This window comes from Macrobrachium rosenbergii, chromosome 23 (assembly GCF_040412425.1).
Source record: "Macrobrachium rosenbergii isolate ZJJX-2024 chromosome 23, ASM4041242v1, whole genome shotgun sequence".
In the NCBI taxonomy this organism is placed as follows: Eukaryota; Metazoa; Arthropoda; class Malacostraca; order Decapoda; family Palaemonidae; genus Macrobrachium; species Macrobrachium rosenbergii.
The window spans coordinates 35,955,278-35,970,277 of record NC_089763.1 but is presented as its reverse complement, the minus strand read 5'-3'; the positions used below and the strand labels follow the sequence as shown (position 1 = coordinate 35,970,277).

At 37.5% G+C, this 15,000-nt stretch overlaps 1 protein-coding gene across 2 annotated transcripts in view; it reads right to left on the bottom strand.

Annotated features, from left to right (window-relative positions):
- Positions 1-4,386: 4,386 nt before the first annotated feature.
- Positions 4,387-15,000, bottom strand: part of LOC136851500 (zwei Ig domain protein zig-8-like) — a 61,147-nt gene continuing 50,533 nt past the window's right edge. For both annotated transcript variants that reach the window (XM_067125638.1, XM_067125639.1), the window contains exons 6-8: positions 10,029-10,183; positions 9,273-9,402; positions 4,387-7,679 (exon numbers count right to left, since the gene is read on the bottom strand). In XM_067125638.1, the coding sequence (XP_066981739.1) occupies positions 7,579-7,679; positions 9,273-9,402; positions 10,029-10,183 (386 nt within the window). In that variant the 3' untranslated portion in view covers positions 4,387-7,578. The remainder of the gene's footprint in view (positions 7,680-9,272; positions 9,403-10,028; positions 10,184-15,000) is intronic.

Genomic DNA, 15,000 nt, shown 5'->3' with positions numbered 1-15,000 from the left:
ATATATATAATATATATATAACACAATCAATCACAATCACGTGTGGAGCAGAAATAAATTTCTGACTCACATCAGGATCGAAACCCAGGTCTTTCAATTGAAAGACTTGGGTTCGATCCTGATGTGAATTAGAAATTTCTTTATATATATGTATCCTTAATTTATATGTCTCCAGAAGATCAGACAATAAAAAAAGGACGCAAATATAATTTTGCTTCAGCTGAAAATGGTCTTCCACAACTGATATCGACACAAAAGCGTACCACATCATGTCTTTGAATAGCTTTCGTATTGGCGTGAATGATGAACAAATGTAATTCTTTTTTTATAGTTTGTATAAGCTAAAGTATAATAGAAATGGTTATTGGATTGATTGTACTCGACAAATCAATGAAGCCTCAGAAAAATTATATTATAAAAACTGCTCGAAATTGTTCTCATTTCAATGGACACCCAAAATACAATAAAAAAATTTATAATTTTGTAAAATTTTTTATTCCATTAAACTGAATTTGTACTGACGAGAGGCCTCAATAATAAACAAGTAAAAAATAAGCTGAAGTTTCTTCGGCGCAATCGAGTTTTCTGTACAGCACATAATCCGGCTACCGAAAGTAGATCTATCTTTTGGTGGTCTCGGTATAATGCTGTATGAGCCGCGACCCATGAAACTTTAACCGCGGACCGGTGGTGGCCTATCCTATATCGTTGCCAGAAGCACGAATATGGCCAAATTTAATCTTAAATAAAATAAAAGCTACTGAGGCTAGAGGGCTGCAATTTGGTATGTTTGATGACTGGAGGGTGGATGATCAACATTCCAATTTGCAGCCCTCTAGCCTCAGCAGTTTTTAAGATCTGAGGGCGGACAGACAAAGCCAGCACAATACTTTTCTTTTAACAGATAACAAAAAGTGCTCTAATCTTACTTCATCTCAATGAACATACAAAAATCAGAGAAAAATAATAAAAAAAAAGTAAAGAGAACATAAGTAGCGTGACAGAGACCGCACAACATACCACAGGACCTCGAACACCGAAAATGGAATGACATCAATTTCGCCTGACGAGATCATCAGTCATCATAAGTGTCTGGATTATCTCAGGCCCTCTTCCTAGAGGCACTCTCGACTTATGGAAGCCACGATGGACGGTCAGCCTTCGGGGGAAATAGATAAAATCGTGAAGAAGGAATCACAGACCTTGGGGATGTGAGTTGTTTATATTATATGAGATCCATCCTTTTTCCGTAGTTGGGCCATTTACGCAGAGACCGGACATGTACTGTTTTTCTGTAGAAGGAATATATAAATATATATATATATATATATATATATATATATATATATATATATATATATATATATATATAAAAAATATATATATATATATATATATATATATATATATATATATATATATATATTTCTCTGTGGTGTACCTGCGTATATACATCACGCCTTCTAATGATGTAGCATGCTGACGCTTTGTAAGTTTACTCTCGTCCACTATAAAAAAAATACTTCATTAGCCTTTCCCTCAAACGTAACTTTCTCAGAGAGATACTAAAGAACAATCGGTGTCACATCTTTACCGCTGAGACAAGGGAAAATATCAAATCTGATTTATTCCTCCAATCGGCTTTTCCTTCGCTCACAGCTCCAAGGAGACCTCATTAGCCGTGTCTTGTTGCCTTCCTTACTTGTTCCTTCTGCTTCTTTATAAAAAGAAACGAGTAAATCTGAAAAAGAAGCACTTAATACCCTCCAGATTTCATTCCACGTCAAAGGAGTTTATAATCAATGGCGTCCTGGGCATTGAAATTCTACTGAAACTCGGGAGACCTTCTTGGTGTGATAGATTGCGTCTTAAGGTGGATTCTCAAACGGGCACAGATAGATCTCATCATCGCATTGGGGAAGATATCCCGATGGCGTGGGATATCTTCTCAGGGATGTCTTCCCAGACAAGCAGTCAATTTAATGGGGTCTGGCCCCCGTCAGGAAGAGAAAGGCAGAGAGAGAGAGAGAGAGAGAGAGAGAGAGAGAGAGAGAGAGAGCTCTCGGCCTAGCGGAAAATAAAAGTACTTTTTAAACTCCATTTCTGCGAATCTTCAAGTCATTTCGCCTTTAAATGAGGTTTCCTGTTTATGGTCCTTTTCAGACACAATGGATTTCAGTTAATCGTCACTTCTTGGTGTATTTTCTTCTCGTTAACTGGTCGTAGAAGCCGTGTCTCTTCATTGTCTTAAGACAATTTCACGCCTTGTGACCTCGTAGCCTTGTCTTTTATGTCAGAACATAGGCTCTGCTTTTTAGTATAGTCAGTGATAGTCAGTGGTTACTACCTAATTAAATCTCTCATCAAGACTGAAATGAGATACCAAAAAATTAGTGCCTTTTCGAAAACTTACAAAAAAATGGCAAACCTCTTCAGGGTGTACAATTTTGTTTCCTGCAAATAATTAGTAATAGCACTTTTCTTGCATTGCAACATGTAACAAAAATAACAGCAACAAAACTATCTGAACTATTTTAAACATAACAGAAACAAAAACTCAAAGGTAGACCCGTGCGTTTACTTCAGTTTTCCCGGACAGGTAAAGTCCCTCATTCTGAACAAACTGAAATAGATTAATAATTAGTCTTTAGATACGAATATAGCAACAAAAAAAATCCTCCAATTACATCCCCCTTGAACGAATGGCATTATACAGCTTTCTATATTTAGATTCAAAAGCAGGTACCTCATTATTAGTTGGCCTTGTCAAGTCTCAACAATGAATTTGCTGGATACTGCAATTTACTTGTGGAGAAGTTTGTAAATTTCAAATTGACGCATCCTTCAGTTTTGTATGTCACCGGAAGATTATAATTGTGTCACGTTAAAGATTAGTTTATCAATGTGCCTGTGTCTTTTAGAATATGAAATATTAGTTTGTCAGTTCAATTCCTTCTTTACTTTTCACATCTGATGATGAAATGCAATACCTGAGAAGCCTCGCTTTCAGTGCAGTGTCTTGCAAACATCCCAATCGTCTTCTTCTTGTCCTCCCTTGATTCAGCGTCTTGTAAACAACCCAGTTTTCCTCTTGTCCTTCCTTGATTCAGCGTCTTGTAAACAACCCAGTTTTCCTCTTGTCCTTCCTTGATTCAGCGTCTTGTAAACACCCCAGTTGTCTTTTTGTCCTTCCTTGATGCAGCGTCTTGCTTTGTCATGAAATTGTTTTGTTTACAAATTCTGTCTGTTTTGATAACTGGTCATCGTTCTGTCATTGGCCAGCTCTGCCGTGTCACCGTCTCCCTGACAGACAAAAACAGACACAGGCAAGCAGTCTGACAACAGGCAGATCTACAGAGGAACGAGCAAGCTAGCAAACAGTCTGACTGACTGGAAGAGAATGCCTTCATCAGCCTTGCCCCTAATTGAGCATCTTTTCAGCATCCCTTCTGGCCCATTGTTCTCTCGCCACTCATTAGCTCTCATTGTCCAGACGCTGAAATGGAGCATTATTTTATGTATGTATTCTCTGCCCCGACAATAACCGCTCGCTGTTTGCTGGTTTTAATGAGCTGACACGGCGGATGCGTCGAACAGTAGTCCGTTTCGGTGAATATCTGGAAGATCTTTTGTGGGTCTCGGTCTGGGTATCAACTTGATTGCTGTTTTCGACTGGAATTTTCCTCGATCTGTTTATCAGCCTGATTGTTATCTCCGTGTGGAGTCTTCCTTGATCTGTTTACTAGATTTTAAAGGCAATTAGGCAGGGAGAGGGACACGCAATCAGAAACAGATTAATCTGATGGTGAGCGAGAGACACATTCAGAGTGAGTGGCGAACCAGATGCTGAGTGCTGAGGGCTGAGTGCTCAGTGACGATAGGAATTATATCCTAATCTATTGGTGTTGATTGGTTTGTGTTTGCGCTTGAGAGAGAGAGAGAGAGAGAGAGAGAGAGAGAGAGAGAGAGAGAGAGAGAGAGAGAGAGACAAACGGGGTTCTATGAAGACTGTTTCTTTAGCTTGCTTCTCCAGATATTATACATTTTTCATCAACCGGTTCAGTAAAAAGGGCCAAACCACCAACACTGAATTCAATGTTATCAGCAATAATTATTGCGAGAAATCTATAAACGGAAAGAGCATAATATCTATTAAATCTTTCAAAATCGGAATTTCCATCCGTGAGATAAATATCCCCATTGCAACCTCCGAGACATAAAATTTAATTTGATAAATTAAAAAAGGGGATAAAACACCAAATCACGTAGTTCTCTCTGCAGAAGGTCATCAAATGAAATAGCAATGGGGATTTGCTAAACCATTTTTATTCGTTATCGACCCTCTCACTTTGAATTCCACTGTGACAGGAAATGAAACAAACCAGCTTTTTAAACAAACTTTTATTATTATAAATATTCACGTGAACGTCGCACCCATAGCAGCTTTAGTAGTACACACTGATCTATGAGACAAAAAATAAAAGACGAAGAAACAAAGCTTTACCATTGTGGATCAAATGAAGGACAGATCTTACGTCCTGACTGGAGAGTGTCCGTAGCCACACTGACATTCACCAGATGGCGTCACGGGGTTTATATACAGGAACCGAAGACCAGAAATGAGCAACTCGACAACTGAATTTGTTAAGCCTTTCGCCAGTTCTGTTTATACTTCTTCTTCTTCTTCTTTCTCTTTTAAATGGGACACTTGACAACTCATTATACAGCAGAGTAGAGTAATGGGTTCCCGCTTCTTTACTTCCTACAGCGGGCCAGGGAGAATGAAAAGGTTTTTTGAGAGAAAGGGTGGGGGGGGGCCATTGTGAAATTCGACAGGAGAGGGGTCTTACGGGGCAGGACGTTACTGGAGTATGAATATAAATTCTATATAGAAATTATGTTGAGTAAATATTTACAAACAGATGGAGGAAGCTGCAGGCTCCCTCCTCAATGGTACAGATACGCGACAGCATCAGACTGAGAAGCTTTCTGTCTGGTATTTTCATGATAAAGTTCTCTCTAATTCGTTTGAAAAACTTGGCATTTTTCCTACGCACACATATATCACTCTGTGAAAATATATATTATCAACAAGATAAATGTTCAGACTCTTCTCTTCTAACATTATCGTTATCAAGATCGTCACTCCAGTTGTATTATAACTTCGACGTTGTACTGAAGACACACTCACCTTCAACATAAACAAAGGTATTTCTGCCTTACTTTCACCTTCCAGTAATTGTTTTTGTCACTGGACCTAACGTCCTGACATAGAAACTCTGCCACTGATAGATATTTCAATACCTGGTGTTTTGTCGTGCCAGATCCAGGGAAACAAATCAGCTGATCTCCTTCAGATAAAGAGATCGTGGGAACACGGAAGCAGGAAGATCAGCACTTCAGACAGACTTTTCCGCCACTGAATGTTACGCAACAGACTTGTTTCCACCATTTTTCTGGCATAGTTTATAATCGTTCAAAATGGGCGGGAAATTTCACACTCCCCCGCAGCAGATCTTTCACAAAAGGGACAAAATGAAACAGGTTATTATATAAATATTATTTACACGCATATGTACTGAATATATCCCCATTTCAGCCGAGTCGCGAACCTTTGGATTAACCCTTGTCAGAATAACTGAATCACAGAATTCACAAACATCCTTTGAATTAATAAACACAAACACTTTCAGACCAACACTTACCAACAAACACACACGCACATACACCAGTAACCCACAACTCACGTGCTTATATATTCTGCAACCTCGTCACACACACACACACACACACACACACATCTCTTGAGAGCAAGATCGAAGCAGCTGTCAGATTGGCGAAAGGAAAGAAGAAGAAATTGTTTTTCTCGATGCCAGAAAGGAAAACAGATGTGAGATGGGCCAATGTTCTCTCTCTCTCTCTCTCTCTCTCTCTCTCTCTCTCTCTCTCTCTCTCTCTCTCTCACGCAGGAATATGAATACAGGGAAAAACGAAGAGGAAAAACTTCTAAGGTTATTCCGGTCACATCCTATGAAAATACTATGTGATGGACATGTTATTCAGTCAAAGGTCTATGTACGCATATATTTTTGCCTCCACCAACGAAGCTCGACAGAAGTTACGCAACATCTCCTGTCGCTTATGTTTTCGTGTTTTCTGGTGTTCTTTCTCTAAATGTTTTTGATGGATTTCAATGAAGTTTCGCAGATAGTGACGCCATATTCGGAAGAGCTGGATGGATTTGAAAATCAATCCGGATCCTCAGTTGAATCCGGAAAACTGATCCATAATTTTCTCTTCTCGTTTGTGACATGATACTTCAAAATGTTATTGATGGATTCCTGCGAAATCTTATGACACTTGTGACTGTGTGTGTGTGTGTGTGTGATTGTGTTTGTGTGTGTATGTGTGTTTTATGATTTTTATCAACCAATAGACATATTACACCTAGGTGGCTCCTGAGGGAAAAAAAGTGGCATTATTCACTGCATCATTCATCCTTTTACTGCTAAACCTGTTTTACTGCTAATGTTTTCAACCTGCTCGTAACATGTATGCGTTAAATTTCCCACGTGTTGATGACATGTTTCACTGTAACATAGATGAACCCCTCGTGTGCAAAACTGTGTTAGTAAATGTACTAAAATTTACTGAAGTCGAACATTTCTTCTAAAAAAAAAATCATCCCCAAACACGTTCGGGTATAAACATGCGAGATAAACAAACGGGCAAAACAAACAGTCACATACACAAAACAAACACCTTCTCTTGAGCTAAGAAGCAAAAGCGCAGATGGAAGAAATAGACAGCTTGTAAAAGCAGCACTTAACACTTATATGACAGTAGTGACAAAGCAACTTGACACTTATAACGGAACACAACTTGATTTCCAGGTGTCACATACACGCACACATACACATTATACACACAGTATGGTGTGTAGTTACAGAATTTATCAGATTCCACCAACATACATTCACATGCATACAAGCATTATACAAACATACAAATATGGCTCAATATCTCTCCTTAAAACCGTTATATACAAACAGAGATGTAAGCTTCACCAACATTCACCTTTAACCGTTATTTACAAATACAGATGCTCATAAACATTAAGAACACCTGCGCCTTCACAAACATTATATACACATACAAATCTCGCCAACATCTGTCGCATTGGCAAGGATTATAAATACACGTGTGAATGTCTCTCGGTAGTCTACATACTCTCACAAACGCTATGTACACATACACATAAACCTCACCAACAGCAATGCACTCCCAGGCATTATATACACATACAGGTAAACCTCACAAACATATTTTCATTTACAGGTATTATGTACATGTAGATAGCTCCCCAAAAACATACACGCAGCCTTTATACACATTTACAGATACTCCCACAAACGTTAAGCACGCATGCAGACACACCTCACATACAGCTCCATCCTCTCGCTCACAAACACGAGCTCAAAGTTCCCAAACGACCAGAGGAGGAGGAGGAGGAGGAGGAAGAGGAGAAGAAGAAGAAGAGGGAGGAAGAGGAGGAGGAGGAGGAGGCAGAAGACCTCATCATAGGCCGTTCAGGAGCATGAATATCGAAGCTAGGCCTAAGGTGAAGGCGCTGTCGAGGGGCGGAGCGGACGCCCTCTGCATGGCTGCCGGTGTCTCTCCTGAAGGGAAGAACAAGAACAGGAATAAGATGATGAATAAGATGATGATGATGATGAGGAAAAAGGGGAGGTCATTATCCTTTGCATAATTAGACCTAGTCTGCTTACGCCTGTGGGCTTCGTAACCACAGGCTTCGTTATACTTTTTTTTTTACTTTTTGTCTTTTTTTTGCGACTGAAACTTGTAAAAAAATGTGTAGGAGAGTTAGGCTTATGGGACATTAACCTGGTTTACTTTACGCGTTAGGGAAAATCATTTTAGGGATGAAACTTCTTCAGGAGAAGCCCTCAAAGTATAGAGAACTTTATAAATCTGTATCTTTCAGCGGATAGCCTCTCGCCTTTAGACGTATACGAATATTATAACTTTCAGCGCGTATCTCACGCAATGGTTCTCAAAAAACTTAATGGCAGAACATCAAAAGAGAGAGATATATTCTCCATTTCTCGAACGGAATTTAGTTCCTAAACCTCGCGCATAAACTGCCAAAAAAAAAGAGAGAATCTTCTGTCGTGGTACTTCCGTTCTGCATTTTGCACAACGCTCAAACAACAGAGGTGTAATTAGGAGAGGCTCTCTCTCTCTCTCTCTCTCTCTCTCTCTCTCTCTCTCTCTCTCTCTCTCTCTCTCTCTCTCTCTCTTTGGGAAACGGAGCTTAATCAGCGGGGCTCATCATGAATATACTCGGTAAAGCCAAGGGAATAATAATAATAATAATAAATCTTCACGCAGCGAACGACTCCAAAGGGATTTCGTGCCTGGGAATTAAAAGTTCTCTTACAGTTATTTACGTCTGCATGAATCCGAAACCACCGGCGATGTGATGTGAAGTTTGATTTTTAACGTGAGGTTGAAATTGCAATGTTCTGCAATGATAGGCAATACTTCAAAGCATTAAACATTAAATCTCTCCGTGGAATTAGCTGGACACGATCTCCGCCATGACTTGTGAACGAATGCAGCCGAAATTCTTAATAATATAATAATAATAATGTGTAATAAAAATCCACAGTTAAATCGTAAACTATATTGCTATGTAAAATAAACATACCAATATAGTCTACTATATAATTGTGGATTTTTATTCCACAGATTGTTTTTCACGAGATTGTGAATTTCTTAGCAATAATAATAATAATAATAATAATAATAATAATAATAATAATAATAATAATAATAATAATGCTTTGCCTAATTTTGCTTAAACATTTCTCGTTCCTTATTAAAATAAGTCATCTTCCAACAAAAATATTTTGGACTGGTCAGAAATGACATTGTGGATACCCCTGCATATTGAATTTGCCAAAACTTACAGGAATATTATCAATAACTACCGAATCCCATTTTCTTTATCGAATTAGGACACTTTAGGAGAATCTGAGTATTTTTATCAATCATTTATGAGCAATTCTACCTTATTATCACCTTACGTGTTTAATTAGACATTCTTAACTGACATAGCATTTAAACATAAAAGCCTCAAGGCTAGAGACAATAATAAATTTCATAACAATTCCTTCACAAAGTCAGGCTTTATGAAATCAAGCATCAGACTGTCTAGGGTGACTCATAAACGAAGCAGCCAATAGTACCTGTGATGACATGAAGGATGATGAAAGAGGGCCTGGCATTGGCTGGCATGCAGGTATAGTTGCCAGACGCCTTTTTCTCGACTTTTTGAATCCGGAGTCTACTCTCGCCTCCCTGGCTTATGACGGTGATCTGGAAAAATATATATATATTGTTATTTCGTTATGGAAATTTAATTATTAGTTGTCAGTGGGTTAAAATATTATATAATGTTACATGTTTTATATAAATCTATACATTATTGAATCATTACACACACACACATATATATATAATATATATATATATATATATATATATATATATATATATATATATATATATATATATATATATATATATATATATATATTGTTTATATACACATATATATATATGTATATATATAGCATATATGTATATATACATATATATATATATATATATATATATATATATATGTGTGTGTGTGTGTGTGTGTGTGTGTGTGTGTGTGTGTGTGTGTGTGTATGTGTACGAAAACCTTTTAACTACAATCAATGATTAAGTGTAATAATCATTAAGCGTAAAAAAAAGGCCAAAATTAACACATGAAAACATGTATTTTTCCTGACACTAAACAACCCCGATCACTAGTAATCAGTTCTTTAAAAGGGTCAGCCACAATATATGATCTCCCAGTTTTAATTTTACAATTTACCAGTTCATTCTAAACAAACAGAAGAAGTAACAGACCATACAAATTCAACCAAACGCCAGGAAACACCTGGTTACCTCACCTTCTCGTCGGCATTGTAATTAATCATGTCGTTGCCGTGGTACCAGAAGACGTAACTGGGAGGTTCGGTGAAATGGCGCAACCTGCACCACAGCGTGACGTCACTGCCTTCCTGGGCGTAGAAGTCGGGAGCCCCCGTGATCTCCGACATCGTCTCTGTAGCAGAAAAAGAAGAAGTAGTTTTTAGGAGGGTTGTTATTAGAGATATTTGATTATTATTATTATTATTATTATTATTATTATTATTATTATTATTATTATTATTATTTCAGTAGTTTTCAAGAGTTTTTTTATATTAACTGCAAGCATCTTACGTCATTGGTGTAGCTTCCCTTGATTAGATTGATTTGTATTATATATTGTTGATAGGAAATAATAATAATATTATTATTATTATATAATAATAATAATAATATTAATATTATTATTATTATTATTATTATTATTATTATTATTTCCTATCAACAATATATGAATGCAAATCAATATAATCAAGAAAAACTACACCAATGACGTAAGATGCTTTCAGTTAATATTTAAAACTTTTGAAAACTACTGAAATAATAATAATAATAATAATAATAATAATAATAATAATAATAATAATAATAATAATAATAATAATAGCTGATTATGATCATTCCTACCTAATAGGCAGTGGATTTCCTGAACATTAATTTATATTGCGTCTCTCTCTCTCTCTCTCTCTCTCTCTCTCTCTCTCTCTCTCTCTCTCTCTCTCTCTCTCTCTCTATATTAATTGTTTATTGTAATACAGGAACAAAAAAAAATTAAATTATATTATCATTCAATCACATGAACAACGAAACAAATTTCATTAGATACGAGCATCCCATGAACAGTTCTCTCTCTCTCTCTCTCTCTCTCTCTCTCTCTCTCTCTCTCTCTCTCTCTCTCTCTATCTTTGGATATTATTTTTATTGCACCAACGATGACATAAACTCAACTAGAAGAGGTAGTTCTGAGCGCCAAAAACCAATCTCTCTCTCTCTCTCTCTCTCTCTCTCTCAGAGTTATCCCTAACGACCAATAAAACTTCCCCTTTATCACCGTTCTCGTAACCTGAAAACGACCAATTTACCCTCCTCATTGATCGATCGCATTACTGTCTTCGCGTCGCCGAACATCCACGAGCAGAGATCCGTTTCTGCTTGTTTTTATCTCTCTCTCTCTCTCTCTCTCTCTCTCAACTACGAACTTTTCGTCGAGCTCAGGCGATGACCCTCAGGAAGATGGAAGACCGGGCGCCTTCTTGAACCGCAATATTGCTTTTTCTTCTCTGTTTCTTCTCTGTCCAATATTGGGTGGTTCTGCGGCTGATAACTTTTACTAATACTTCACCTGATGTGCTGGTTTGTATTTTCCAGTTTCTTTAGAGCTCTGAAATTCATGGTTTTGTATTGAACGTCATCTAGAGGTTAGGGTAGTTGTATTATCAACGAGAGGTCGGGGGTTTGCTCTCCCGTGGCGGAGAGAAAAGGTTCAGACATTTCTTTTAGATAGACCTGGTAGTTAGTCAGTTGTGGCTGGATGCAGCCATAGGTATAAGATATATATATATACACACATCCCCAAGACCTCCTCATATTCTGCACCAGACAGCGTCAGAATCCCGAGACCAATTAGTCCCTTAATTACATTTTGGCGACGAAAAGGCCATTCCGGATAGTCGCTAGTAACTCCGGAGGAAGGTTTAATTAATGTGATAGGTCTCGCAGGTGGTCGACCATCAAACATTCGGGATAACTTTGGGACAAGAAAGCGAAGTCCGAAGAGTGTCTCATATCTTGCGGTAAAGTCCCTCCGTTGGTTTGTTTTGATCTGGGATTCTCTTCTTCTTCTTCTTCTTCTTCCTTTTGGCGAATGGGACGAGTGGTCCCTTCATCATCATCATTATTATTATTATTATTATTATTATTATTATTATTATTATTATTATTATTCAGAAGATGAACCCTTTTCATATGGAACAAGGCCACAGGGGCCTTTTCTTCTTCTTCTTCTTCTTCTTCTTCTTCTTCTTCTTCTTTTAGCGAATGGGACTAGTGGTCCCCTCATTATTATTATTATTATTATTATTATTATTATTATTATTTTATTATTATTATTATTATTATTATTATTTTCAAATAATATTGAGTCTTCTCAGCATTTTCCTTATAATCTTCTTCTCTTCTACGTTAATGTTAGAGAATAACTGGCCCATGTTCATAATTTGGCAGAGAGAAACACATCAGCGGCGTGAGTACTGAAGTTTTTATTTGTTTATACATCCGAGAAGTCGGCGAAATACGGTATGAAAACCCGTAGAGTTTAACAGTATAATTCAATGTCGGAATCCGACTGTTGAACTCTACGGGTTTATCACACCCTATTTCACTGCCTTCTCTGCTGTACACAAAATGAAGATTTCTGTAGACACGCTTCTGATGTATATTTTTCCACCAAGACATTAACACTGGCCAGTTATTGTCCAATATTACATAGAAGAGAAAATAATTATAAGAAAATTGAGAAGACTCAATATAAAATTATCTAGAATAATGCAGCCATCCTATTTAATAATAATAATAATAATAATAATAATAATAATAATAATAATAATAATAATAATAATAATAATAATAATAATAACACTGAGTGAACACAACTGGCCTGTGTTATGCCTTCCACAAATCTCCACTGATCTCCAGCTGACACAATCGCATCATATTCTCCCGGGGGTTGGGCGAAGGACACGTCCAAGCCACCCCCGTTTCCCATAATCCCTTTTGTCATGATCTCTTTTACATCTCACAACGAGATCGTAACATAACTCGGACTACTGGATTAGAAAATTCACCCAACCTTCCGGTACGAATGGAGACTTCTCTCATAAATGGGACAACTTTTTCTCTTAGAAATTGGACGACTTTCTCTCACAAATGGGACGACTTTTTTCTCTGAAATAGGATGGTTTTTTGAGCATAGAAATAGGAGGACTTTCTTTAGAAATGATGAGACGAATTTTCTTCTCAGGAATGGGACGACATTTTTTAGAAAGGGGATTTTTCTTTCAGAAATGAGACGACTTTTTTCCCCGGAAAATGGGGCGACTTTTTTCACACACAAAATTTGACGATTTTTTTCACAAAAATTGGACGACTTTTTGCTCATAGAAAAAAATAAGACGACTTTTTTCTCATAAAAAAATAGGACGACTTTTTTCATAGAAATAGGACGACTTTTTCATAGAAATAGGACTACTTTTATTCCCAGAAACAGGGACGACTTTTCTTCCTCCTCCTCCTCCTCCTCCTCCGAAGAGATGACGCAGCGTCCCGACGCCTTCGATTCCCGACGCCTAATGAATCTTTCAGCGGCTTCTAATTGGAAGGAAAGTTGAGGCGGAATTGGTGACAACTCCCGAATCCCGACTGCCATTTTTCACGGGGCCTTTTTTAATTAAAACCAATGGGAAGTTTTCCATTTTTGGGTGATTGGACACCGGGGGCCTCTGGGACGCCTCTCCGATTTCTCCTTTCGGCAAATTCTGGATATTTCTCTTACTTTCTTTTACTTTCTCTTATTTTCTCTTAGCCAGTTTGTTCATTTCATTCCATTCTGTCTTGACACCAGACAAGAACTTGAAAGGACCCTGAATTTATAGATTTTTAATTTCAAAGTTATATCTAAAATTATGAGACCTCACTTCATTAAACTATTAAGAAGAATTCTTATCAATGATTATATATTCCAGCACCATTAAAGGACATACATTTTGTTTTAGTTCCTTCGTTTTTAATCATTCAAAGCTTTAGGAATATAAATTTTTAAATTCTTCATGCATTTAGTCAGGAAATATTTCCTGACAATTTCTTTCAAACAGTAAATTTCATTGACAGTAAAAGTTAAATCAATTAGAATTCGTAACCTAAGTGAGACTGCTTCCACTCACAGCTAGCATGAATATTCATTCGTTTATTTATTTACGCACAAAACATCAAAAGGAGAAGACGCTTCTCATAGACAGTGTTTTTGTATATTCGTTTTTCCCTTGCAAACTCACTCTTTCAATAAAACTATATAAAAAGGGGCATGAAGTCCCCTCAAAGATCTGAACTCGTTTCATCATCATCTTCCTCTTTCGGTTTTTGTGACGCGAGGAAAGCTCCCCGCTTCAAAGGCTGCACTACTTTCAATAGTAGATCGAATTAGATGATCTGATTTTGCCCGTCCCGCTCGCGATTGGTTTGGAGCATCGCAGTTGCAAACGACCGCCTGAATTGAATATTCGACTCGTTTCCTGCAAGAGCAGGGACGCATTCGTCGTGGGGACACCAGACAACACGGGTGGACGACGTTCGTCTCTGCATGTTATGACATTTTGAGAATTTGCATAGTTAACTGGTGGTCTCCTGTCTCTAACGAGGAGGGGGAGAGAGAGGGGGGGGGGCGGTTTCTAGGAAAGTTTTGCAGTTCTCATTCTTAACTTTTTTCACATAACTATATGGATATCACACATATACTCAGAAAGAGAGAGAGAGAGAGAGAGAGAGAGAGAGAGAGAGAGAGAGAGAGAGAGAGAGGGGGCTTCCACGAAAGTTTTGCAGTTCTCAGTCTTAACTTTTTTCACATAACCCTGTGGATATCACACATATACTCACACACACAGAGAGAGAGAGAGAGAGAGAGAGAGAGAGAGAGTTCTCAGAACTTTTACACATAACCTGATATTACACGAGAGAGAGAGAGAGAGAGAGAGAGAGAGAGATTCAGACGTTTGCTGCGGAGAGAAGCACAGTAGGGGTTTAGTTTTAAATCATTTTTGTATGATTTCTGTAACGTGAAAGTTACTGATATGAAGTCAAATAAACATACAATCAACTTTAACCGTAAAATCTGCCATCAAAGGTTTCATTAATTTATCTTTTTGGGAGCTATATTGCTTTCAGAATAAATAATTAAGTCAG